A 27,579-nucleotide genomic window follows, 5' to 3' on the forward strand; every position below is an offset into this window, starting at 1 on the left:
CAAGGCCAATAACATAACCACCTTCCACGTGAGATATTTCAGATCCACGGTTTTTAGTGGTTCAAACCAATGTGATTTTAAGAAACTCAACACCACGTTGAGATCCCAAGGTGCCACAGGGGGCACAAACGGGGGCTGAATATGCAGCACTCCTTTAACAAATGTCTGAACTTCAGGTACTGAAGCTAGTTCTTTTTGAAAGAAAATCGACAGAGCCGAGATCTGTACCTTAATGGAGCCCAGTTTTAGGCCCATATTTACTCCTGCTTGCAGGAAATGCAGAAATCGACCTAGTTGAAATTCCTCCGTTGGGGCCTTTTCGGCCTCACACCATGCAACATACTTCCGCCATATGCGGTGATAATGAGTTGCTGTGACCTCTTTCCTGGCTTTAATAAGCGTAGGAATGACTTCCTCCGGAATGCCCTTTTCCTTCAGGATCCGGCGTTCAACCGCCATGCCGTCAAACGCAGCCGCGGTAAGTCTTGGAACAGACAGGGCCCCTGCTGTAGCAGGTCTTGTCTGAGCGGCAGAGACCACGGGTCCTCTGAGATCATCTCTTGAAGTTCCGGGTACCACGCTCTTCTTGGCCAATCCGGAACCACGAGAATTGTGTTTACTCCTCGCTTTCTTATTATTCTCAATACCTTTGGTATGAGAGGTAGAGGAGGGAACACATAAACTGACCGGTACACCCACGGTGTCACTAGAGCGTCCACAGCTATCGCCTGAGGGTCTCTTGACCTGGCGAAATACCTCTTTAGTTTTTTGTTTAGGCGGGACGCCATCATGTCCACCTGTGGACGACCCCATTGATTTACAATCATTTGAAAGACTTCTGGATGAAGTCCCCACTCTCCCGGGTGGAGGTCGTGCCTGCTGAGAAAGTCTGCTTCCCAGTTGTGCCATCCTGCTTCTTGTGCCGCGCTGTCGATTCACATGGGCGACTGCCGTGATGTTGTCTGACTGGATCAGCACCGGCTGGTGTAGGAGCAGGGATTTTGCTTGACTTAGGGCATTGTAAATGGCCCTTAGTTCCAGAATATTTATGTGAAGGGCAGTCTCCTGACTTGACCATAGTCCTTGGAAGTTTCTTCCCTTTGTGACTGCCCCCCAGCCTCGTAGGCTGGCATCCGTGGTCACCAGGACCCAGTCCTGTATGCCGAATCTGCGGCCCTCCAGAAGATGAGCACTCTGCAGCCACCACAGAAGAGACACCCTGGTTCTTGGGGACAGGGTTATCAAGCGATGCATCTGAAGATGCGATCCGGACCACTTGTCCAACAGGTCCCACTGAAAAATTCTGGCATGGAACCTGCCGAATGGAATTGCTTCGTAAGAAGCTACCATCTTTCCCAGGACCCGCGTGCAGTGATGCACCGATACCTGTTTTGGTTTTAGGAGGTCTCTGACTAGAGAAGACAACTCCCTGGCTTTCTCCTCCGGGAGAAAACACTTTTTTCTGGACTGTGTCCAGAATCATTCCCAGGAACATTAGACGTGTCGTGGGGACCAGCTGTGACTTTGGGATATTCAGAATCCAGCCGTGCTGGCGCAGCACTTCCTGAGATAGTGCTACTCCCACTAACAACTGTTCCTTGGATCGTGCCTTTATTAGGAGATCGTCCAAGTATGGGATAATTAAAACTCCCTTTTTTCGAAGGAGTATCATCATTTCCGCCATAACCTTGGTAAATACCCTCGGTGCCGTGGAGAGTCCAAACGGCAGCGTCTGGAATTGGTAATGGCAATCCTGTACCACAAATCTGAGGTACTCCTGGTGAGGATGGTAAATGGGGACATGCAGGTAAGCATCCTTGATGTCCAGGGATACCATGTAATCCCCCTCGTCCAGGCTTGCAATAACCGCCCTGAGCGATTCCATCTTGAACTTGAATTTTTTTATGTATGTGTTCAAGGATTTCAAATTTAAAATGGGTCTCACCGAACCGTCCGGTTTCGGCACCACAAATAGTGTGGAATAGTAACCCCGGCCTTGTTGAAGTAGGGGTACCCTGATTATCACCTGCTGGGAATACAGCTTGTGAATCGCTACTAGCACCGCCTCCCTGTCTGAGGGAGCAATCGGCAAGGCAGATTTTAGGAACCGGTGGGGTGGAGCCGCCTCGAATTCCAGCTTGTATCCCTGAGATACTATTTGAAGGATCCAGGGATCCACCTGTGAGCGAGCCCACTGATCGCTGAAATTCATGAGGCGGGCCCCCACCGTACCTGGCTCCGCCTGTGGAGCCCCACCGTCATGCGGCGGACTTGGAAGAGGAAGCGGGGGAGGACTTTTGTTCCTGGGAACCTGCTGTTTGCTGCAGCCTTTTTCCCCTACCTCTGCCTCTAGACAGAAAAGACCCTCCTTTTCCCCGCTTGTTTTTCTGGGTCCGAAAGGACTGAACCTGATAAAATGGCGCCTTCTTAGGCTGTGAGGGGACATGGGGTAAAAATGCTGACTTCCCAGCTGTTGCTGTGGAAACAAGGTTTGAGAGACCATCCCCGAATAACTCCTCACCCTTATAAGGCAAAACTTCCATGTGCCTTTTAGAATCTGCATCCCCTGTCCACTGCCGAGTCCATAAACCTCTCCTAGCAGAAATGGACAATGCACTTATTCTAGATGCCAGCCGGCAGATCTCCCTCTGTGCATCTCTCATGTACAAGACTGAGTCTTTTATATGCTCTACGGTTAGCAATATAGTGTCCCTGTCCAGGGTGTCAATATTTTCTGACAGGGAATCTGACCAAGCAGCAGCAGCACTGCACATCCACGCTGAAGCAATAGCTTGTCTCAGTATAACACCAGTGTGTGTATATATAGACTTTAGGATAGCCTCCTGCTTTCTATCAGCAGGTTCCTTTAGGGCGGCCGTATCCGGAGACGGTAGTGCCACCTTTTTAGACAAACGTGTGAGCGCTTTATCCACCCTAGGGGGAGTTTCCCAACGTGACCTATCCTCTGGCGAGAAAGGGAACGCCATTAGTAATTTTTTGAAATCACCAATTTCTTATCAGGGAAAGCCCACGCTTCTTCACACACTTCATTTAATTCTTCAGATGGGGGAAAAACTATTGGTCGGTTTTTCTCTCCAAACATAATACCCTTTTTTGAGGTACCTGGGTTTATATCAGAAAGGTGTAAAACCTCTTTCATTGCCTCAATCATGCCACGAATGGCCCTTGTGGACATTAAATTTGACTCATCGTCGTCGACACTGGTATCAGTATCCGTGTCGACATCTGTGTCTGCCATCTGAGGTAGTGGGCGTTTTAGAGCCCCTGATGGCCTTTGAATTGCCTGGGCAGGCACGAGCTGAGAAGCCGGCTGTCCCGCATTTGGCATGTCGTAAAAAATTTTATGTAAGGAGTCGACACTTGCACGTAATTCCTTCCATAAGTCCATCCACTCAGGTGTCTGCCCCGCAGGGGGTGACATCACATTTATAGGCATCTGCTCCGCCTCCACATAAGTCTCCTCATCAAACATGTCGACACAGCCGTACCGACACACCGCACACACACACAGGGAATGCTCTTAAAGGAGACAGGACCCCACAAAAGCCCTTTGGGGAGACAGAGAGAGAGTATGCCAGCACACACCAGAGCGCTATATAATGCAGGGACTAACTGAATTATGTCCCCTATAGCTGCTATAATATTTACTGCGCCTCAAATCTGTGCCCCCCTCTCTTTTTTACCCTTTTCTGTAGTGTAGACTGCAGGGGAGAGTCAGGGAGCTTCCTTCCAGCGGAACTGTGAGGGAGAAATGGCGCCAGTGTGCTGAGGGAGATGGCTCCGCCCCTTTTTCGGCGGACTTTTCTCCCGCTTTTTTCTGTATTCTGGCAGGGGTAATTACCACATATATAGCCTCTGGGGCTATATATTGTGGTTATTTTGCCAGCCAAGGTGATATTATTGCTGCTCAGGGCGCCCCCCCCCAGCGCCCTGCACCCTCAGTGACCGGAGTGTGAAGTGTGTATGAGGAGCAATGGCGCACAGCTGCAGTGCTGTGCGCTACCTTGGTGAAGACTGAAGTCTTCTGCCGCCGATTTTCCGGACCATCTTCTTGCTTCTGGCTCTGTAAGGGGGACGGCGGCGCGGCTCCGGGAACGAACACCAAGGACGGGTCCTGCGGTCGATCCCTCTGGAGCTAATGGTGTCCAGTAGCCTAAGAAGCCCAAGCTAGCTGCAAGCAGGTAGGTTCGCTTCTTCTCCCCTTAGTCCCTCGTTGCAGTGAGCCTGTTGCCAGCAGGTCTCACTGTAAAATAAAAAACCTAATATATACTTTCTTTCTAGGAGCTCAGGAGAGCCCCTAGTGTGCATCCAGCTCGGCCGGGCACAGAAATCTAACTGAGGTCTGGAGGAGGGGCATAGAGGGAGGAGCCAGTGCACACCAGGTAGTACCAAATCTTTCTTTTAGTGTGCCCAGTCTCCTGCGGAGCCGTCTATTCCCCATGGTCCTTACGGAGTCCCCAGCATCCACTAGGACGTCAGAGAAATGTGGGTTAAAAACAGATGTTTGTGACGTCATGCACCTATTTTTGCACGATTATTTGTGTTTATACGGGAAGGCCATATCTTATTTGTGTGCTAAGACGGCAGAGGCTACAGAGGCGCATTCTCCGATAGGAGAAACTGCATGGACCAAGGCCTGACTGGTCCACACAGAATGGAAAATCAGATTTTGTGTTGTGGAACAAGATATTTAAATGATGTATTTTTGGAAGAATTCCCTGAAAACAAATGGCTGAAGAGCACCTTTCCCCAGTAAAACATCTAGCTTTTACATGTCACCTGAGATAAGTGAAAGAGTATTCAGAGGCCTAATTCTATCACTGAAAAATGTAAAGTTTTTTCCCCCCCACCTTTTTCCCATTTCTTTTCCCATCCTTTTTCTCTTTGTTCTATAATTTCTTATTTACAGTTATTTTTAAAACAGTGCTTTGTAATTTGTTTATGGTAATGTTGATAAGTATTTTACAACACATGTACTGCCAATCTTTAATAAAAATGTATTGTTTAATAAAAAAGAACAAACGTAACACTGATATATTAAAGATAGATCTGATAGGCTATTAGTACTATGGATTCTGTTGATCAACAGATGAAAACTTGATGGAACAGTAGGCCTAATTCAGATTTGTACGCACACCTGATAGTTTATGTACAAATCCGATGGTGTGGGGTCTGTGCAGCCCCCTGTCAACTGCTGCATGATTGGCATTTGGAGGGCAGAGTGGGGGTGGCACTTTGCTCCATTCTGCAAAACAAGGTCATGTACCCCCATTTTGAAGGCGCAATAGATCCAGGGTACGCAGACTTACTGGATCCGAATGTCCGGATCCGATGGCCAGCCTGCATAAGCTTCAGACTGACCAGTACCTGTAAACATCATGAAACGCGACTGAAAAGCCTAAGATCAAAATTTGGGTAGGGGCACAGTGATTCCATTATAGTGTTCCTGACCCCTTTTTCTGCTGCCAAAGAACACAGCTGGGGTGTTATATTGACCATGCATGGTTTAGACCAACTGTGTAGGTGACGGACAAGTGAGGCTGCCGAACTGCTCTTTTAAGAGCAGAGTGGGGGCTTCAGAGGACTTGGATGGCGTGCAGGGAACTATGACCAAAATAGCAACCCAGCATTGCTGGGCCCCCCTCCCCTTTGTGCCCTATACAAAATTGCCACCTCCTGCACCGCTGATAGTTCTTCCACCGTAAAGGGCGTGATGTGGGCGTGTTCACAGAAATAGCAGCCACAATTGTGATTGAATCTGCCTCGAGGAACCTGACTTGCGGGTACTGAAAGTTGGTACAACTTGTGTACTGATGATGCAAGTTGCGTCTGATTGGATGAATGTGACTAAAACCGATCCATTCATTTAAATAGAGTTAAACTCCTGCAACTGTTTTAGAAGTCAAATATCACCACATTGAATATTTGTTAATCACAAATAAAGTATGTTTGATGCTCTGTTTGGGAAGGGGCAGGCTGCCCATATGTTTCTGAGTGTTGTTCTATTAGCATTTCACGAGACTTTATTGTCTGCACTATACAACTAGTAACTGTAAGGTGTATGCATTATGAACTGCAAGGTTTAGCATCTTTGTACTCCCAGCAATGCTACACTTCCTGGTGTATTCCTGGCACATCTCATATTAGTACGTGCAATGGACAAAGCTGCAGTTACTTAGTCACAACTCAGAATAGGTCACATTTTTGTATTATATTTGGTTACATATAAAAAAGAGATCTATGAGCAAACACTTAACAGACCTATCCGAGTGAATGAGTTAAACTATAGTAAAAACAGTAAGATTTGTTTTATTGTTAACCATATGCCATAGCTGCTAAAACATACATTTAAATGATAAAACTTTGAAATTGGTGTCTCTTTATAGTAGATTTGTATACTGTATCAAAATGTCACATTGGGTTTCATCTAATTGCTCCAATCTTCAATACTTCCTTTATAACAGTAGAACAGAAAGGATGTGACATGAGTGCTTTATTTCATAAGACCATTTCTAAATATGTAACAAAGTTGCTTTCCAACTAAGATGCTCTGGGGCGTATGCAATTAGTTCTGATTACATTTCGGAGCTATTGAATTCGCCCCACTCATATTCATTTAGTGCCATTTTCGGCAGTTTTGAAGGCATTTTCACCAACGCCTTTTCACCTTCTTTTATGAAGTGAAAAGGAATTGGCGAAAAATGCCTCAAAATCGGCAAAAATGGCCCGCATTTTCGGCTGAAAACAAGTGGATTCGCTGATCCACTTGTTTTCCGCCCCGTCACATTTTCGATTAGGCGAAAATATTGCATAGGGCGAATCTCCATTCGCCCTAAAAATAGCGAAAAAACTGAGCTAATTGCATACGCCCCATTTGAATGGTTCATTTTACCTGTGAGACTTAAAAGTGCTGCAAATTGTGACTTGCTACAACAGAAGCATACAACTGAAGTTTGTGGCAGCAATAACGTAACAAATGCACAAAATCCTCCAAAACCCCAACATACAATACTTCAGCACGAGGCTGAATGTATCATATCAGCTAAATAGATACATACCTAGAAAGAGTGGCACAGCTTACAAGAAAGTGTATAAATAGTTTATATTCATTTTCTCCATATTTTCCTTATCTTTTTTTTTCGCAGTCACAATAATAGAGAGGATGGTGGGTGGGCAGAGGGACATGAGTATTTTAGATACACAATTACTAATCTAGGGCATCATTGCTCACAAACACACACTGACAGCATCAATTCTGCATATGGCCCGACCACAGCGTCCAGTAAGAATCATTGCATTCAAAAATTGGTCTCTACAAACAGTCATCTTGGTTACATTTTATGTTTAGTTTGTCTTCAATAAAAAAATGTGTATTCACTATTATAAGCAATCATAAGGTTGCTCTTAAACTGTCATTACCACTTATCCAAAGTTTTACATTTGAATTATACTGAGGTAAGATTGAAAAGTGGGAATTCTCTTAGATCTACTGAGGAAAGTCCAATAAACATTACATATGTATTCTTTTACAAGTATCAATGCAATACCCTGAAGATACTGCATTCGTGCGAGGTTCCATGACTGGAGTAGATATCTCTCTCCCAGGTAATTCATGTGGGTGGAGTCAGTATGCAAACATGCTCCAGGCTGCTGTATATTATACAGCTAGTCTGAATATTCATCATCACTAGATCAGAGTGACCAATTGGAGCCAACTGTGGGAGGTAATACAGGACCATAAACATTTATCAACTGGACAGAGCTAGCCCAAATTCTGACTATAAAATAGCTGTCAATATATCAACTGCTTAAAGCAAACATGTTTACTCATGACTTATTTTAGAATGCAACCTCTGAGTACGTTCCCCTATTGGACAATGCATGTACTGTATGTAGTTTAGCTACACATGTTACTAACGATAAAAACATTTGTACAATATTGGTGATTTAGAAACACTAATTATTAATGATATAGTATAGAAAAGTAAAAAAATAAAATATCAGTTGTGCATATGGATACACCCTATTATTACTAATCACATAAAGTCTTATCTTGCGTAGATTACTTTTGACAGCAGTTCTTGTCCTACTTTCTACCATTCTAACATCTGGGATAATAGGAGTTGTAGTTTCAAGAGTACTTGCACACTGGTTGCTGCCTGTCTTAAATTGAGTATATGATGTATACTGTACAAGCAACTGTTAGAGAATACAACAGTGTTACCACTTTGTGACCATAGCAGCATACACTTTTACTCATTATTATGCGTAATCTGTAACCAAGGACCAATATCAAATTACTTAAAATTCATTTTAGAGGTCAAGCAGGGTGCTATAAAGCTCTCCAGGTAAAATAGTGGACAAATAAAGACGATGATACTGTACTGTATGTACACTAAATCATATGATGTCCACTGTGAGCAGTTCTGTGTGTGCAACTAAACATATACACTGGAATGCATTCTAATGTCACATATAACCCCTCAGCATTCTAATGTCACATATAACCCCTCAGCATTCTAATGTCACATATAACCCCTCAGCATACTAATGTCACATATAACCCTTCATTTCTGAGCACCCCCCCCCCCCCCCCACACACACACAAAAAGGTGTGTGTATATAATATATACTAGCAATCATCATAAAGTTACGTATACTGTAGATTATGCATCCTACATACTGTATCTTAATGATAAATACCATAAAAATAAATAAAAGAGACCCTGTACTGCAGAACAGAGTTTACGAGAAGTTTAATGAGTATGGCAGTCCCTGGCAACAAGTTACTCCTAATAATATAAAGTCAAAGGAGAAATGCTTGGGGATAATTCGCACATGTCCCCCGGGGAGGAACTATGACAGTGATACAATAGTGATACACTCACCGCTAGAACCAGGTCCGCAGCGACACAGGCAGCGAGCACCAGGCAAATTCTGCAAAGCAAAAACACGTAGTATATATTACACCTTGGCGGGGGGATATGATCAGCCACCCAGAACCTCTCTTATCAACGTGAGGGCACAGAGCCGGGAATCCAGGACCACGGCCATCGTACTCACCGGGTGACCATGTCCCTCTGATCAGTAAAGGGCAATCTGCCCCCCCGCTTTCTTCTGAAGTTACAGTGGTCTGTGCTGGGGGCTCATTGGAAGCTTCTTGTCGGAGCTCCGGAAAGAAAGTCTAGCGGGGGTGTCCCAGAGGAAACTGCAACAAAGACAGAAAGTGCACAGATGGTTACAACGCAGCGGCTGCAGCTCCAGCAGAGAAGGCAGAGTGATAGGTCGAGAAAAGGAGCTGTGCTGCGGCTGCAGAGTGGGTGCTGCGAGTACCTGCACAGCCTCAGCTTGGAGAAGGGATCGGAACCATGCACTGTACACAGGCTGCTGCTGCGGCTAATGCTGAGATTAGGCATGGAGGAAGGGGGAGGGGCCAGAGCTTGTCAGTCACAGCTCATGCACTCTATCTAGTCCCATCATCATCATAAGTTACAATTTATATTTGGAAACTGGTGTTTTCTAGAGCGATAGATATTATAAGTGCTTGAATTGTTTGTATTTATTATTATTATTATTATTATTATTATTATTGTTGTTGCTATTATTATTATTATCATTACTATTGAACATGTTACATTTATTAAAAAACAAAAATGTATGTTACTTGGATAACATGAGAAGAGAGAACACAGCCTTTTAGACGAAAGTATCTAATAAAGTTTGCATAATTCTATTATTCATTTTTTACTACATTTTATTCATTTCAACAAGCTCCTGGATGTGGGTGTGTAATATTCTGCAGCCTGGTCAGTGTGCCAGTTACTCTGGGGTGTAATATGTACTAAACAAAACCAATTGATAATGCCACAAATATGTTTCCACAAATTCATTATCTCTTAAAGTACACTATAATATTAAAGCTCCATTACTATATCATGTTCAGTCCCAGAATCACTGTCCTGACAAAACCTATTAATTACCTTTATAACGTATGTTTCAAAACTGACAAATAATGAGGTTTATCTCAAGATATTTAACAAAATGGTCTTAATTGCTCAGTAAAGGGCAAATATTAGTTTTTAATTACAGGGTAAAGCAAGTAGGGTCCATCCGCAGGCAAATAAGTTCCACTCTTCAGTGACATGCTGTCTCTGTATTAGATAGGGGGCGGGGGTGGGTGTTGGGGGGTGGGGTGTATGTTGCTGGAGGAGGGGGGTCACTATCACCAGAAAAAAATTCAAGGAGTTTATCCATTAATTTTGCGAAAAGGCTGCAGAGAGGCCACAGCTATCAGGGAGCAGATTTCTTTAGCCTAGGGAAAGTTAAGGCGGAAGGATTCATTTAGGGAAAGTAGTCCGTCCCATAACTTCGGTACGGAAAAGTTTGCAGATCTTTGCAGAAGGCAGCAGGAGTTGTAGCCGGGGCTTGGGGTGCCTTCCAGTGTATGTTGCCGCATCTTCTCCTCTCCCTTGGCATTCAGCATAATATGTCAAGTCCTCAGTCTTTTCCTTGTAGCTGGAGCCGGTGTTAAGTCATCTCAGGGGGTGCTTGAAGAATGAAGTTGGGGCATTTGCAGAGTTTGCCCAGACTGGCTGTCCTAGCTTTGCTGCTGGTGCACTGGGTACAGAATGCAGGATCTGCGGTAAGTGCTCTTCTTCCTCTTCCCTCCTGTGCTTTGCATGTACCCATGCATGTTAGAGCTGTGTACTGAGCAGCCACTGTCTTTTATTTATAAACCCTGTAACTGAATCCTCTGTGATTCTAACTTAAACTGTTTAAAAATAGTGGATTGTGACCTCACCACCGCAAGAAGAGGCAAAAGTTATTTTTGTCATTTAAAAAAAAGTCACACATTGCACATGCTTATATATTTATCTTAAACATTTCAATTTGCAACTAAATATCAAGATTTTTATTTTATTTTTTTCTCAGTGTAGTTCCACATGCTGACAGTTCTCACCAGAATGTCCATTGACTGAAAATACATACACTACAAGTGACTTGTAGATCTGTGCCTGTACTATGCTATACTCTGACCATGTTCCTTGTAACTGACCAGTACTGGGGGTTCTCTAGTGGAGTATGTCTGGCTGAGTGTACTGTAACTTGCACTTTTAAACAGAACTGCCCAGAGCTGGTTGCAGAAATCAGTGACCCTAGGGCACAAGGCTCAGTGTGAGTCTGTCTTGTTCTTCCTATGCCTTTATCTTTGCTTATAGTGACTTGTGATCCACAGGACAAAGAGAAGTTCAGTCTTCCCAAGGCAAATTGAGAAAGATGACTGATGCAGTTCCCCTACCTGTATATAAACTGTATCTATTAAAGCACTTCCTATACTTTACAATATCTGATTATTATCATTAATAAATTACAGTGCTAGACTAAGCATAGTCTCTAATGGGTTCCCACTTCAAACACAGGTATGTATTTGTTCTCTGAATGAATACAGATGCATACACTGATAGTATATGAAAACAAATCACTGTCTGGGATCAGCGTAGCCAGATATCAAAGCATCTTAAATTGTGAGCGTCAATCTTGTGTAGTTAGCATCGGAGAAACCAGCTTAATAAGCTACGGAACTGGACACAAATATTGCTGTGCACAGCTGCTCTTGGAATTCTTATCTATCCTACTTGATATAGACTTATGGAAGTAAAATACAGGAGGAGGAGGCGACTCTTACCTGTATGGTACTGCAGATGGCTGAAAGGCTGTGCTGCTCCGCAGGTTAGGCCTCTAAATGCCACAGGGAAGCATCCTGGAGCAGTCGTAACATGCTGCACAGATGTAAGAACTGTTGCAAATGGCACAGGTCATTATTGTGCTCACTACACAATGTCACATTTTTGTATTTTTACCTTCTGCCTTCTATCTCTGTGAGGTTTTCACTGTTGCAAAAAAATTCAAACTAAAATTCTTACATTTATTGTACACAGGTAGCTCATAATACAGTATGTAGATCTTTTCTACAGTCATAATCAGTTTTGACAGCAACAATGACAATCATTGCAAAATGAAAAGTTATATACTGTTAATTTTCTAATTGTTAATCTGAACAATGAAAATGCAATTAGATCGGTTTTGAGCCATCAATTTGGCAGATAAATTCCATCAGTGTGTGTGAAAGAGATAATCTGCCAACCCTCAATGGTAAGGAGACTTGTGTAGCAACTTCCACTGCAATCCAACCAAATCATGTTATCTCATCAGGTCTGTCCAATTTTGTACTTACTGTAATTTGTGGATTAAAAGTACTTGCCGATCCAACATAAATGCAATGGTCCAATATGAACAGGTTATAATGTGTGTTCCTAGCATATTATTGAGTTCTCTTAACACAGCCTGAATTGCAAACTTCATAGTTCATGTAAAACATATTTTATGATAGGGCTGTCTATTTTATGGCCTGTGGACCAATGGCACTTATTACCGAGCCCTCACAACCCTGTAACTTGTAATGCATTAATATGTTTTTGTATTCCCATCTAACCTCAGAGCAATAATTACCCATTTCTAGCTGTCTGAAAACATATAAGGCAATCTGTATTATTAAACACAATACACAGGACTATATAATTCTCTTATTTTCTGTTTTTTTTCTTCTTCTCTCATATAACGTAATAGTAGTAAAACAAAACACACTACAGATGACTCTCATATGTAATAGCATTTTCGCAGTATCATCATTTTCCAAATGTTTTTTCCAGTCCAATGGCTGCTGCCATTTTTGGTTGCACCTCATTTCCTGAGTAGGAAGTGTTTATCTGTATCAGTGAGTTTTCCTTCCCAAAGGACCTGGGGACAGGAGATGGCACACAGTAATATGAACATATTCACATTTATACACACCAATATAAAGTTTGTATGCACTGTGGCATTGATTCTACCAATATATGAAACTATGTAGGATAGAGCACCATTTATCCATGAGAAATTCACCAGAAGATACTAAAAATGTATTGCAATATGTGGGAAGAGGATCACTTTATACCACTCATACCCCTTTCAGACTGACAAGAGCCGGGTCGCATCCGGGAATGTGTACACGGGTGCTTCCCAGGGGCGACCCGGCTTGAGACCCCTTCAGACTTGCGGCCCGACCCGGAATATTGCCAGGTTGGTGACATCACCGCTGGCGCTACCGGAGGCTGTGCTTGGAGATGATCATCTCCAAGCACCGCCTCCTCCTATGCAGAGAACGGGTGCCGGGTCACTGCACCGCATCCCAGGACGATACCGGATTCAACCCTGGTCGAGACCTGGGATGAAATTCCGAGACCCTCGTACGATACAATAACCCGGGACATTTTTGTCAGTCTGAAAGGGGTATCAGTAGGGATGAGCAATGACTGTAATTTATAAAGGAATTAGTCCATCCAGACCATGGCAGGAAACTACAGCTCTTTAGGTTGGTGCCAGACTTGCACTTGTCAGTATCTCAAGTACACATGGAAGGATGTTTCTTCCAACCATACAACTCTCATCCATTGCCTGGTTGTATACTGTATGTGCTCTTTGCACTGCTGGGCTTGAAAATGTGCACTTCTAATTTTGGAGAAAAAAAATTGCACTGCAAGCAAACTATGACATGCTGTGCTGTGGCCCATTGATCAGACAGTTTTTGATGAAACTGACTGCTACCTCCCCTGGTTGACATTTGCAGTCCATTGATCTGCAGTTGCTCACCTGTTTTCTACTGCACGTTAAATTAGTCCACAGATGTCCTGAATCTAAACTATGCTCTTCCACTCACTGTTGCTTTTTGCTGACAATGATTTTCTCTCGGATTTCCATGATGACATCACCTTTGACACCATCACTCATGAATCATTGCCAAGCTGAGCTGTCTTGGTTACTTGCCAAATGCTACTTGACAATCGCCCCTCTTTCAAAGTTTTTGAGCGACATCAGTGTGGAAGCCCTTGCTCTCAATATATTTTGTGGGCCACACTATCCCGGGGATTTCCATTTTCTTTGGTCTTCCATCTGTATATTAAGAGGCTCAGCTTTAGCTATAGCCATTCATAATATGGAAGAAAAATCCAATCAACATATTTTGTATACTGTATTTGCAGGTTAAATTCTACCAGTGTGGAATTCTCCATTAATGTACCTCTGGAACTTAGTAAACATGTTTCTAGATTGACACATTCCAAACAACATAATTGATCATTGGCCCCTGCTCCTCTTATAAGCCATGTTGCTTCTGCACATGTTCTGCCCTGGCTAGACTACCTGTTTCATGGAATTGGATAAAACCATATAACGCTGGTTTGTTATCTTCTGGTTCCAGAGTCACAGAACCATGTAGTTGATATATATTTAGATGTTGCATAACTACAAATCTTGGTTGGGTGTTAAGTGCTAATACTTACCCCTTTCACACCGCAGCTTGAACCCGGTAAATTGACGATTTTTCAGGCTTCCTAAATGGTTCGAGCTGCGATGTGAAAGGGTCACCTTCAATTTACCGTTTTCAAAATACCGGTATTTTGAAACGGTAAAAAAGCAGGGTCCTACCCGTTTCAGACCCGTTTCATTGTGCAGTGTGAAAGGGTCTGAAACGGTATTTGCAAGCCCCAGAAGGTGATAGGCTGTCTCCATGTGTGATGTCACCAGGCAGAAGCAGGAAATAAACATTTAAAATGACAACCACTGTTTTGTATGGGTGAAACGGGTTCAGTGTGAAAGGTACCAAAACGGTAATGAAATGGTAATATACTGGTTACAACATGCAATGTGAAGGGGGTTTAACTGCTCAGACCTGTTTTAAGAACCGTTTAAAGAACCATTTCAAAAGCAGGTTTTGCGATGTGAAAGCAGCATAAGTTTTCCTGTTCTCTAGGTGGGAACACAGGAGCTTCTTACCACTTATGTGATATTAGCACACTCCCCACTAGGAGAAGTTCAGCTGTGCAGACACTTGTGTAAAAAAGATACATAATGAGCACATCTGTTAGTTTTAAAATTATTTCAAAATTCTCTGAAAATATCTTACGTTTTCAACTGACTATTCTATTTGCACATTCGGTGACAATGTAATGATCTATTTATGCAATGGGAGACATTGCATAATCCTCAGGTTACATTGGTGTTAAACGTTTTATTTTTCTCTACACTGTGTTAGGACGTTGGCAAACTGCATGGCACAAGACCGCTCTGCAGGGGTGATTTATACAAGTCACCATAGTTTCAAAAGTAGGGCAAGGAAACTGCTATCTCACAAATTCCAGAGGAATCTACCATTCATATAAATCTGACATTCAGGGAAATTTCCCACACTGTCTCTATTAAAAAATAAATGCAAGGTCTCCATGTGAGTGACAATTAAAAAGCACATTTAATATGCATCTCTTGCTTCTCATATAATGAACATTTCGGGACGTGTTCTAATTCGATGACTTTTTCATAGAAGTAGGTCACTTGAAGCAGCTGCGTTTAGCATATATTCTATATACAGAATATGGAATGGCACTTCTGCTGCCAATGATTGGAAATACCACCATTCTTTATTCTGATACAATAGAACAACTTTGTGTACTGAGTGTGCCAAAAACTTGCATTGAACATTATTATGCTAAACTCATGTCTTTTAACGGGAACAGCTGATTTTTTTGTAAACCTTTTGCAAAGGGTGGCTCTTGGTAAAACCGTGCCCCTTCCTGCAGTGTGCCTGCATTATACACACATAGGGCCTGGACCAGAGGTGCATGCACATCCTGGTGCAGCTGTGATTCCATATTCAGGTACCTCGCACAAATGCTCCCTGTCTGTCAATCTCACTGTGTATGAGTCCTCATTGCGACCACTATGAGTAATCTAGGTTGGCGCGTGTCCAGTGTGACTCTGATACATGCACAGTAAAAAAAAAGATTAAACTCTTAGACCACCAAACATTGGCAGTGCAGCCACCTCTGATCCCAGACCATAGTCATCTGCCTAAGGCTCACCTTTAAGTATGATTAAATGACATTTGCCCATCACCTTCGAAAAACAGACCTTACCCTACTACAAAGTTACATTTGCTTATTCCATTCCCAGTCTTATTTGAAACAAGTGGTGGAAGTGAGGGAATAATGTGCTCAATTTAAGTGCAATCTAAATATGTACAGTATAACATGTAATAACTTGCATTAATGAAACATAGGATAATGCTGCTTATGGCCACCTGTTCTGCCCAGTTACTGCATTGGGTAGCAAGAATAACGGTGCCCTGCAATCCTCTTGTTTAACCGGCCAAACGATGAACCAATTATTTAACCAAATTGATTAGGGATAGTAATACTCAGCGATCATGCTTAGCAAATGGCTCACAGTTTGTGTGGCCAGCTTACTAAGTGCTCGTATACGGAGCAGTTTCTCATTATGTATTTTGGAATGCAATTGAAGACATCCACTTGGTCAGTTGCATTGCATAGACATACATTAAACCCTGTGCCAGGCTGCCTCTGCTGTTCACATGGACAGGAGTGATATAAGTGGCTATTTATGTGGACAGTATATGTGGGGGATTCACTATGATATGTCGGCTGTCGGGATCCTGGCGAGAAAGAGACTGACGCCAGTATCCCAACAGCCGAAATACCAGCAGTAAGTGCACAATGTCCCCTCGTGGGCTCACCGCGCTCACCGCGATTTGGGTGGTGGCGTGGACCACCACCCAAGTGGGGATTACACTCAGTGTCTGGAATCCGGTGTTGGTATCCTGACAACCGGCAAATTGAATGCCTCCCTATGTGAGGTAGCCTATATGTCAATGTCACACTATTTCTCTAGCTGATTCCTAGAGTTTCTTTCATGCTTTTATAAAGACACAGTAATTCTTTTTGGGTGTGATGGAGGGTCACGTGACCAACACCAGCATCCCGACAATTAAACTGCCGACAGTGGACAGGTAATTATTTTACCCCTCACCTATCCCCTACCGTAAGCCACCTTGGGTGGCGGCTAGGGCTAAGATGATGGAGGTGGCGGCTATGGCTAACACACGGGGGGAGGGGTGGTGGTGGCTGCTAAGAGTCTGGGGGTTGGTGGCTACGGCTAACCCCCCCTTTTAGTGCCTAACCCTACCAACCACCCCACCCGTGTCCTAATCCTAACAGTGACCCCTATACTTACCTTCGGGATGTCAGTGTTCAGTGTTTCGGCACTAGGATACCGAGTGCTGTTGGGATTCTGGTGACGGTCACATGCTTGCTGGCATCTCGACTGCCAGGATGCTTACCGCATCCCCTCTTTACGTTAGTGAATACAAATGAATAAGATATAAAGATATTGTAAACCTAATACAACTAATTAATGATAGTGCACCTGTGATATTAGTGTATCTGTGATATTAGTGTGCCTGTAATACTAATTTGGTATAGTACATTATGTTGGCATTTTTTAAATCCTCTCACACCTGGTTGTAGCCTTGGGAGGAAAGTCTAATTGATCTATATGACCTCCTATGGTTTGTGCAAGGATTGCTCAGCCTAATTTAAATTATTTCAAGATGTTCACATTGACCTGCACGGGCTTGAAGATATAGGGGGATATTCAATTGTGTGAAAAGTCAGTTGGGAGTCTGTTTTTTTCCTATCTAATAAACAGGAAACAACAGACACCCAACTGACTTTTCAAACAATTAAATTCCACCCTAAGGTGTGAAACAAGTTGGCTTTTGACTCTTTTATTTCGTACCTGAAGATAGACTGTTGGTCAATAGTTACCTATATGAAGCTGGATTGTATCTTTATTGCACATCCAAACGAAAGCCATAGACTTCTATTCAACAGAAATACCATATTAGCTCAAAGTGAGCGACGTTGTTCTTATTGCTGTGTAAAAACTATAGCCCTGACACCCTTTTTGTTTTCCCAGCAAAATATTCCTCCCTGCCCATTTCCCAGCACAATTTAGTGCCTACAATACATAGAATGTCTTAGCACAGTGCTCCCAATACATAGTATGCCACACTGTAGTTTCCCCAATGCATAGTATGCCGTACTGGATTTTCCCCAATGCACAGTATGCCATACTGGAGTTTCCCCAATGCTTAGTATGCCACACCGCAAGGCATCCAAGATATGTCAGTGTGTATAATTTAAATGGATGTGTATAGGGAGGCAAGGGAGGAGATGATGTGGATCTCATGAAGGTGTCTAACATGGTCTATCAAGGAGTCCTGGAAGCTGGTCTCATTCAGCAGCCCCAGAGCACTCTGCCCCCGCTGTTGCCGGCAAGTGTACATTTGAGCTTTGCAGGAGGATCCCTTGCAATATGAGCAGCCCATAGATCTTCCTGAAAAACCAGCAAGTGTAGAAGGACAGCCAGTCAGTAGCCTTTGGTCTGACTGTGACAGTCACACAGCAGCTCTCCATCCCGCACAGTCAGTCTACACGGCTGCAGCATGCCTGTAACTCTGCATTGCTGGCATCATCAGGGACCCTTCCAGGAACCCATCACTGTCCTTTCTGCTCAGGGACCTAGGTGATAGCCTTGCTTGTGATGACAGAATGGAATATGGAGGCACCTGGGGACATCATGAAAGCAGCACTAAAGCTGTGAGCAGAACCAAGTCACTCTTGCTGGTACTGCAGTGTGTTGTGCAGGACTCACACACGTTTTTAAACAGAATGGAGCTGGGTCTCATTTGCAAGACAACACCTGGATGCTATAGTCATGCAGTGTGGAGTGGATGGAGCATGGTTTCATTTCTAAACAAAACCTCACCTCATCACTGCAGATCCAGTCACCAGATGTAAAATCTTTGTCACCAGGGCGACCTGGAATCCAGGATAAGATTTAGAAGATAATCCCTGTAGCACATGTATGTGTTAAAATTGAATAAAACAAACTGATAATTTGTTCATCAAGGCCACAACTAATATCCAATAAATATGAAAGTATTACCTGAGTAGTATATGATGTCAACCAATCTCATATACAGTAGACATGGACACATATTAGCAAGTAGTGCACTTTCAACCAGCGGCATTGTGTTTGATACTTGGTTCATTTATGATAGACATATACTCAGTGGTGGGATTCAGCCGGTTCGCACCGGTTCCGCAGAACCGATACCTTATGTTGGGTATGGTTCTGCGAACCGATTGCTAATGAGCGCCACCCGCACACCCGCCCGCCAGCACAGACCAGTGACTGCGACAGGAGTTCCTCCGTGCCCGGCCCTGGCCTGCTGACTCCTCTCCCTAGTGTCCTGAGTCCTGACATGCACAGTAAGCATGTCAAGACGTTGAGAGAGGGTGGACCAGGCGCAGAGGAACTCTGCAGTACTACACAGAAACGCGGCTGCTTGGCCCTGTTGCGGTCTGTGCTGGCGGGCGGGTGTGACTGCGGGAGCACAGTGGAGTGGTCACCCACCCACCACCACCACCAGCATGCAGGAGTCAAGTGCAGGCCCTGTCCTGGGGCAGGCCGACTGGCTGGGCCTGGTATGTATATGTATTTCCACTTTTTCCCCTCTGCTACTCCCACTTTTCCACCCTCTGCTAGTCCTACTCTGCTAGTCCAATTTTCCTGCCCTCTGCTAGTCCCACTTATCTGCCCTCTGCTAGTCCCACTTTTCTGCCCTCTGCTTGTTTCACTTTTCCGCTCTCTGCTATCCCACCTTTCCCCCTCTGCTAGTCCCACTTCACTGCAAAGGGGATACTGGAGGGCCATGCGCCATAGAACCTGTTGTTAATTTATTTGAATCCCACCACTGCGTATACTTATATGTATGACCCTAGGTGAACTGTTCAGTGAAACATGTGATCACACAATGGCAGTCCAGTGCCCTCACTTACATGAGCATGCAGACGTGTCAATCACTGGGGGGCAGACAGGCAGACAATTACATTTTTATTCCTACTCTCAGCTGTTCAATACCTGAGTAGTGTCTTCTCAACTTGTGGTTTAATTTACAACCTTCAGGAATGTGTCTGAGTAATTTACAGGCAAATTCACTTTAGGTTCCTAAGGCAGCAGGAACTTAAGCTCTCGAAGCTTCTTCCAGGGCTGCCACTCTTAATGGCATAATGTTATAACATGTGTTCTGTATCCAAAATTAAGAATCCTTTTTTTGGTGATATGTATTAAGGTACATTCCAAGGGACACAGGCTCACTTTACTTTTTGGTACTGTCCAGGCACAGCTACTGTGTCTGCACCGATGAGAATTTTAGCAAAATCTATCGGATAGGCTACATAGACTAACCCCATGTTCTGTAGTGGCCATGGTCATAAAAGTGTAGCTTGGTAAATGGATATTTTAGCAACATCAATAGAAACCTGGGGGGGGGGGGCTGCTTTTGCAATTTAAATCATATGGACCACAGCAGATATCTGAGATATTCCGAGACATAACCGGGCATTGTAAAGGGGAATGGTTCCATAGTCAGGCGTCAATCCAGAGAAAATTGTGGGTCCAAACCAGAGGTTCAAGTAGGCAGCAATCCAGAGAGGAGTTGAAATCTAAAGCAGAGGTCAGAATAAGAGCAAGTCAGATTACAGCAGGTATTTCATTGGCACAGCATAACTGCCTCTATAGTTACCACAATAGCATGAAACTTCCTGCACTATAAGGTTCAGAAGGCTTCTAGCAAGCCGAGTGCTCCTATGATTTTTAGCTGAAGTACAAACATCTGCACTGCTGATGGATTGCTCAACCTTGGATGGTAATCGAGCAGCCGGCAGAAGAGGATTGCGGTGGAGTTTATGTATGCCCACCAATGGTCACAGCATGCTAGGACTACATTAATAGTAACTGTTAGTATAAGACGCATAACCTCTTGGTATGAGGTGTAAAGCTTACCTCCTCATTGATGCATTCCTCTACACTGGCTAGCTTTGGCTTTTTACTGACTAAGGGGTCATGCAGGCTTTACAGAAAAGGTTTGTTCTTGTGTGGACACAGGCGATATTACATGGTGATTGTGTCGTGCAAATACAGTAAGATGTGCGCCAGACAATCTCTATTCCATAATATCATCCTATATAATATAAAGCTAATGCTGCTCCGCACCTTTATGGTGCCTGATAGAGCAATTTAAGTTATGCTACGTTCGGGAGTGCACAGCCGCCAGCGCTGACGTTACTGTTATGTTGGTCCGTCATTTTGACGGGCTGGTAACTAGTTAATAATTAAATTACGTCTCCAGCACATTACATGGTTGCAAAACAATAAGTGATAAAGAAAAAAAAATATCTACATCTCCTTTCTCATACGTCCTAGAGGATGCTGGGGATGCTTCAAGAATCATGGGGTATAGACGGGATCCGCAGGAGACATGGGCACTTTAAGACTTTAAAAGGGGTGTGAACTGGCTCCTCCCTCTATGCCCCTCCTCCAGACTCCAGTTACACTCTGTGCCCAGAGAAACTGGTCACACACTGAGGAGCTCTACTGAGTTTCTTGGAAAATACTTTGTTAGGTTTATTATTTTCAGGGAGACCTGCTGGCTACAGGCTCCCTGCATCGTGGGACCGAGGAGGGAGAAGCAGACCTACTTCTACTTAGTTTAAAGGCTCTGCTTCTCGGCTACTGGACACCATTAGCTCCAGAGGGTCCGATCACTTGGTGCGCCTAGCTGCTCATTCCCGGAGCCGCGCCGTCACCCCCCTTGGAGAGCCAGAGGAAAGAAGCCGGGTGAGTAAATGAAGAACAGAAGACTTCAGTGACGGCAGAAGACTTTGTGGCTCTGAGGTACCGCGCAGCTACTTGGTCGGGTTCAAACACCTTTGCGAAGTTTTACAAGTTTGATACCCTGGCTGTTGAGGACCTCTTGTTGGTGTTCTATTGAATGCCACGTTCTGCGGCATACTGGAGGTGTGAGCTGGGAGCTGGTAAGATGCTCACCGTGGTTTAACGATAAATTCTTTCTTCGAAATGTCCATCTCCCTGGGCACAGTTCCTATAACTGGAGTCTGGAGGAGGGGCATAGAGGGAGGAGCCAGTTCACACCCCTTTTAAAGTCTTAAAGTGCCCATGTCTCCTGCGGATCCAGTCTATACTCCATGGTTCTTGAAGCATCCCCAGCATCCTCTACGGACTAAGAGAAAAGGATTTACCGGTAGGTATTAAAATCCTGTTTCTCTGACGTCCTAGTGGATGCTGGGGACTCCGTCAGGACCATGGGATTAGCGGCTCCGCAGGAGACAGGGCACAACATTTAAAAGTTTGACCACTAGGTGGTGTGCACTGGCTCCTCCCCCTATGACCCTCCTCCAAGCCCCAGTTAGGTTTTTGTGCCCGTCCGAGCAGGGTGCAATCTAGGTGGCTCTCCTAAAGAGCTGCTTAGAAAAAGTTTTATTAGGTTTTTTATTTTCAGTGAGTCCTGCTGGCAACAGGCTCACTGCAACGAGGGACTTAGGGGAGAAGAAGTGAACTCACCTGCGTGCAGGATGGATTGGCTTCTTAGGCTACTGGACACTAGCTCCAGAGGGACGATCACAGGTACAGCCTGGATGGGTCACCAGAGCCGCGCCGCCGACCCCCTTGCAGATGCCGAAAAGAGAAGAGGTCCAGAAACCGGCGGCTGAAGACTTCTCAGTCTTCATGAGGTAGCGCACAGCACTGCAGCTGTGCGCCATTGCTCTCGGCACACTTCACACCAACGGTCACTGAGGGTGCAGGGCGCTGGGGGGGGCGCCCTGGGCAGCAATGAGAAATACCTATTCTGGCTAAAATACATCACATATAGCCCCTGGGGCTATATGGATGTATTTAACCCCTGCCAGGTTTTCAGAAAAACCGGGAGAAGAAGCCCGCCGAAAAGGGGGCGGGGCCTATTCTCCTCAGCACACAGCGCCATTTTCCTACACAGCTCCGCTGCTAGGAAGTCTCCCAGGCTCTCCCCTGCACTGCACTACAGAAACAGGGTAAAAACAGAGAGGGGGGGCACTTATTTGGCGATATTAACAATATTTGAGCTGCTATAAGGGGAACACACTTATTTAAGGTTGTCCCTATATATTTATAGCGCTTGGGTGTGTGCTGGCAAACTCTCCCTCTGTCTCCCCAAAGGGCTAGTGGGGTCCTGTCTTCTATCAGAGCATTCCCTGTGTGTCTGCTGTGTGTCGGTACGCGTGTGTCGACATGTATGAGGACGATGTTGGTGTGGAGGCGGAGCAATTGCCTGTAATGGTGATGTCACCCCCTAGGGAGTCGACACCAGAATGGATGGCTTTATTTATGGAATTACGTGATACTGTCAGCACGCTGCAAAGGTCGGTTGACGACATGAGACGGCCGGCAAACCAGTTAGTACCTGTCCAGGCGTCTCAAACACCGTCAGGGGCGGTAAAACGCCCTTTACCTCAGTCGGTCGACACAGACCCAGACACGGACACCGAATCCAGTGTCGACGGTGAAGAAACAAACGTATTTTCCAGTAGGGCCACACGTTATATGATCACGGCAATGAAGGAGGTTTTGCATATCTCTGATACTGCAAGTACCACAAAAAGGGGTATTATGTGGGGTGTGAAAAAACTACCGGTAGTTTTTCCTGAATCAGAGGAATTGAATGAAGTGTGTGATGAAGCGTGGGTTACCCCCGATAGAAAACTGCTAATTTCAAAGAAGTTATTGGCATTATACCCTTTCCCGCCAGAGGTTAGGGCGCGCTGGGAAACACCCCCTAGGGTAGATAAGGCGCTCACACGCTTATCAAAGCAAGTGGCGTTACCGTCGCCAGAGACGGCCGCCCTCAAGGATCCAGCTGATAGGAGGCTGGAGAATACACTAAAAAGTATATACACACATACGGGTGTTATACTGCGACCAGCAATCGCCTCAGCCTGGATGTGCAGTGCTGGCGTGGCTTGATTGGAGTCACTGACTGAAAATATTGATACCCTGGATAGGGACAGTATTTTACTGACTATAGAGCATTTAAAGGATGCATTTCTATATATGCGAGATGCACAGAGAGATATTTGCACTCTGGCATCAAGAGTAAGTGCGATGTCCATATCTGCCAGAAGAAGTTTATGGACGCGACAATGGTCAGGTGATGCGGATTCCAAACGGCATATGGAAGTATTGCCGTATAAGGGGGAGGAATTATTTGGGGTCGGTCTATCGGATCTGGTGGCCACGGCAACAGCCGGGAAATCCACCTTTTTACCTCAGGTCACCTCCCAGCAGAAAAAGACGCAATCTTTTCAGCCGCAGTCCTTTCGTTCCTATAAGAACAAGCGAGCAAAAGGACATTCATATTTGCCCCGAGGCAAAGGAAAGGGTAAGAGACTGCAGCAAGCAGCTCCTTCCCAGGAGCAGAAGTCCGCCCCGGCTTCTGCAAAGGCCTCAGCATGACGCTGGGGCCTTACAAGCGGACTCAGGGGCGGTGGGGGGTCGCCTCAAGAATTTCAGCGCACAGTGGGCTCACTCTCAGGTGGACCCCTGGATCCTGCAGGTAGTATCTCAGGGTTACAGGTTGGAATTCGAGAAGTCTCCCCCTCGCCGGTTCCTAAAGTCTGCTTTGCCAACGTCACCCTCCGACAGGGCGACGGTATTGGAAGCCATTCACAAGCTGTATTCTCAGCAGGTGATAGTCAAGGTACCCCTTCTACAACAGGGAAAGGGGTATTACTCCACGCTATTTGTGGTACCGAAGCCGGACGGCTCGGTAAGACCTATTCTAAATCTGAAATCTCTGAACCTGTACATACAAAAATTCAAGTTCAAGATGGAGTCACTCAGAGCAGTGATAGCGAATCTGGAAGAAGGGGACTTTATGGTGTCCTTGGACATCAAGGATGCTTACCTTCATGTCCCAATTTGCCCTTCACACCAAGGGTACCTCAGGTTCGTGGTACAAAACTGTCATTATCAGTTTCAGACGCTGCCGTTTGGATTGTCCACGGCACCCCGGGTCTTTACCAAGGTAATGGCCGAAATGATGATCCTTCTTCGAAGAAAAGGCGTATTAATTATCCCTTACTTGGACGATCTCCTGATAAGGGCAAGATCCAGAGAACAGCTGGAGGTCGGAGTAGCACTAACCCAAGTAGTGCTCCAACAGCACGGGTGGATTCTGAATTTTCCAAAATCCCAACTGATCCCGACGACACGTCTGCTGTTCCTAGGGATGATTCTGGACACTGTTCAGAAAAAGGTATTTCTTCCGGAGGAGAAAGCCAGGGAGTTATCCGAACTCGTCAGGAACCTCCTAAAACCAGGGAGAGTGTCTGTGCATCAATGCACAAGAGTCCTGGGAAAAATGGTGGCTTCTTACGAAGCGATTCCATTCGGCAGATTCCATGCACGAATTTTTCAGTGGGATCTGCTGGACAAATGGTCCGGATCGCATCTGCAGATGCATCAGCGGATAAAATTGTCGACAAGGACAAGGGTGTCTCTGCTATGGTGGTTGCAGAGTGCTCATCTGTTAGAGGGCCGCAGATTCGGCATACAGAACTGGGTCCTAGTGACCACGGATGCCAGCCTGAGAGGCTGGGGAGCGGTCACACAGGGAAGAAACTTCCAGGGCGTGTGGTCAAGCCTGGAAACGTCTCTTCACATAAATATACTGGAACTAAGAGCAATCTACAATGCTCTAAGCCGGGCAAAACCTCTGCTTCAGGGTCAGCCGGTGTTGATCCAGTCGGACAACATCACGGCAGTCGCCCACGTAAACAGACAGGGCGGCACAAGAAGCAGGAGGGCAATGACAGAAGCTGCAAGGATTCTTCGCTGGGCAGAAAATCATGTGATAGCACTGTCAGCGGTGTTCATCCCGGGAGTGGACAACTGGGAAGCAGACTTCCTCAGCAGACACGATCTTCACCCGGGAGAGTGGGGACTTCATCCAGAAGTCTTCCACATGATTGTGGTCCATTGGGAAAGACCAATGGTGGACATGATGGCGTCCCGCCTCAACAAAAAACTGGACAGGTATTGCGCCAGGTCAAGAGACCCTCAGGCAATAGCTGTGGACGCTCTGGTAACACCATGGGTGTACCAGTCAGTGTATGTGTTCCCTCCTCTGCCTCTCATACCCAAGGTACTGAGAATTATACGGCAAAGGGGAGTAAGTACGATACTAGTGGCTCCGGACTGGCCAAGAAGGACTTGGTACCCGGAACTTCAGGAGATGCTCACGGAAGATCCGTGGCCTCTACCTCTAAGAAGGGATCTGCTTCAGCAGGGACCGTGTCTATTCCAAGACTTACCGCGGCTGCGTTTGACGGCATGGCGGTTGAACGCCGGATCCTAAGGGAAAAAGGCATTCCGGAAGAGGTCATCCCTACCCTGGTCAAAGCCAGGAAGGAGGTGACTGCACAACATTATCACCGCATTTGGAGAAAATATGTTGCGTGGTGTGAGGCCAGGAGGGCCCCGACGGAGGAATTTCAACTGGGTCGATTCCTACATTTCCTGCAAACAGGATTGTCTATGGGCCTCAAATTAGGGTCCATTAAGGTTCAAATTTCGGCCCTGTCGATTTTCTTCCAAAAAGAATTGGCTTCAGTTCCTGAAGTCCAGACTTTTGTAAAAGGAGTACTACATATACAGCCCCCGGTTGTGCCCCCAGTGGCACCGTGGGATCTCAATGTAGTTTTGGATTTTCTCAAATCCCATTGGTTTGAGCCACTCAAATCGGTGGATTTGAAATATCTTACATGGAAAGTAACCATGCTACTGGCCCTGGCTTCAGCCAGGAGAGTGTCTGAATTGGCGGCTTTATCGTATAAAAGCCCATATCTGATTTTCCATTCGGACAGGGCAGAATTGAGGACGCGTCCTCATTTTCTTCCTAAGGTGGTATCAGCGTTTCACCTGAACCAGCCTATTGTGGTGCCTGCGGCTACTAGCAATTTGGAGGATTCCAAGTTGCTGGACGTTGTCAGAGCATTGAAAATATATATTTCAAGGACGGCTGGAGTCAGAAAATCTGACTCGCTGTTTATACTATATGCACCCAACAAGCTGGGTGCTCCTGCTTCTAAGCAGACGATTGCTCGTTGGATTTGTAGCACAATTCAACTGGCACATTCTGTGGCAGGCCTGCCACAGCCTAAATCTGTCAATGCCCACTCCACAAGGAAGGTGGGCTCATCTTGGGCGGCTGCCCGAGGGGTCTCGGCGTTACAACTCTGCCGAGCAGCTACGTGGTCAGGGGAGAACACGTTTGTAAAATTCTACAAATTTGATACCCTGGCTAAGGAGGACCTGGAGTTCTCTCATTCGGTGCTGCAGAGTCATCCGCACTCTCCCGCCCGTTTGGGAGCTTTGGTATAATCCCCATGGTCCTGACGGAGTCCCCAGCATCCACTAGGACGTCAGAGAAAATAAGAATTTACTCACCGGTAATTCTATTTCTCGTAGTCCGTAGTGGATGCTGGGCGCCCATCCCAAGTGCGGATTGTCTGCAATACTTGTACATAGTTATTGTTACAAAAAAAATCGGGTTGTTTATTGTTGTGAGCCATCTTTTCAGAGGCTCCTACGTTTATCATACTGTTAACTGGGTTCAGATCACAAGTTGTACGGTGTGATTGGTGTGGCTGGTATGAGTCTTACCCGGGATTCAAAATCCTTCCTTATTGTGTACGCTCGTCCGGGCAC

General features: G+C 45.3%; 2 protein-coding genes across 6 annotated transcripts in view; one reads left to right on the forward strand and one right to left on the reverse strand.

Annotated features, from left to right (window-relative positions):
• Window positions 1-10,236, reverse strand: part of COL4A6 (collagen type IV alpha 6 chain) — a 445,180-nt gene extending 434,944 nt beyond the window's left edge. For 2 of the 4 annotated variants that reach the window (XM_063937286.1, XM_063937283.1), the window contains exons 1-3: window positions 9,355-9,451; window positions 9,085-9,229; window positions 8,910-8,958 (exon numbers count right to left, since the gene is read on the reverse strand). In XM_063937286.1, the coding sequence (XP_063793356.1) occupies window positions 8,910-8,958; window positions 9,085-9,095 (60 nt within the window). In that variant the 5' untranslated portion in view covers window positions 9,096-9,229; window positions 9,355-9,451. Of the gene's footprint in view, window positions 1-8,909; window positions 8,959-9,084; window positions 9,230-9,354; window positions 9,452-10,001; window positions 10,068-10,108 lie in introns of those variants that run through there. The other 2 variants (XM_063937284.1, XM_063937285.1) reach the window with 2 other exon arrangements.
• The window catches only part of COL4A5 (collagen type IV alpha 5 chain), a 364,692-nt gene that overhangs the window by 31,897 nt on the left and 305,216 nt on the right, over window positions 1-27,579 (forward strand). The window contains exon 1 of one of the 2 annotated variants that reach the window (XM_063937287.1): window positions 10,351-10,663. The exons of the other annotated variant lie outside the window; for it this stretch is intronic. Coding sequence (XP_063793357.1) covers window positions 10,577-10,663 — 87 coding nt within the window. The 5' untranslated portion in view covers window positions 10,351-10,576. Of the gene's footprint in view, window positions 1-10,350; window positions 10,664-27,579 lie in introns of those variants that run through there. 2 annotated transcript variants of the gene reach the window in all.

This window comes from Pseudophryne corroboree, chromosome 8, assembly GCF_028390025.1.
Source record: "Pseudophryne corroboree isolate aPseCor3 chromosome 8, aPseCor3.hap2, whole genome shotgun sequence".
NCBI classification, from domain to species: domain Eukaryota; kingdom Metazoa; phylum Chordata; class Amphibia; order Anura; family Myobatrachidae; genus Pseudophryne; species Pseudophryne corroboree.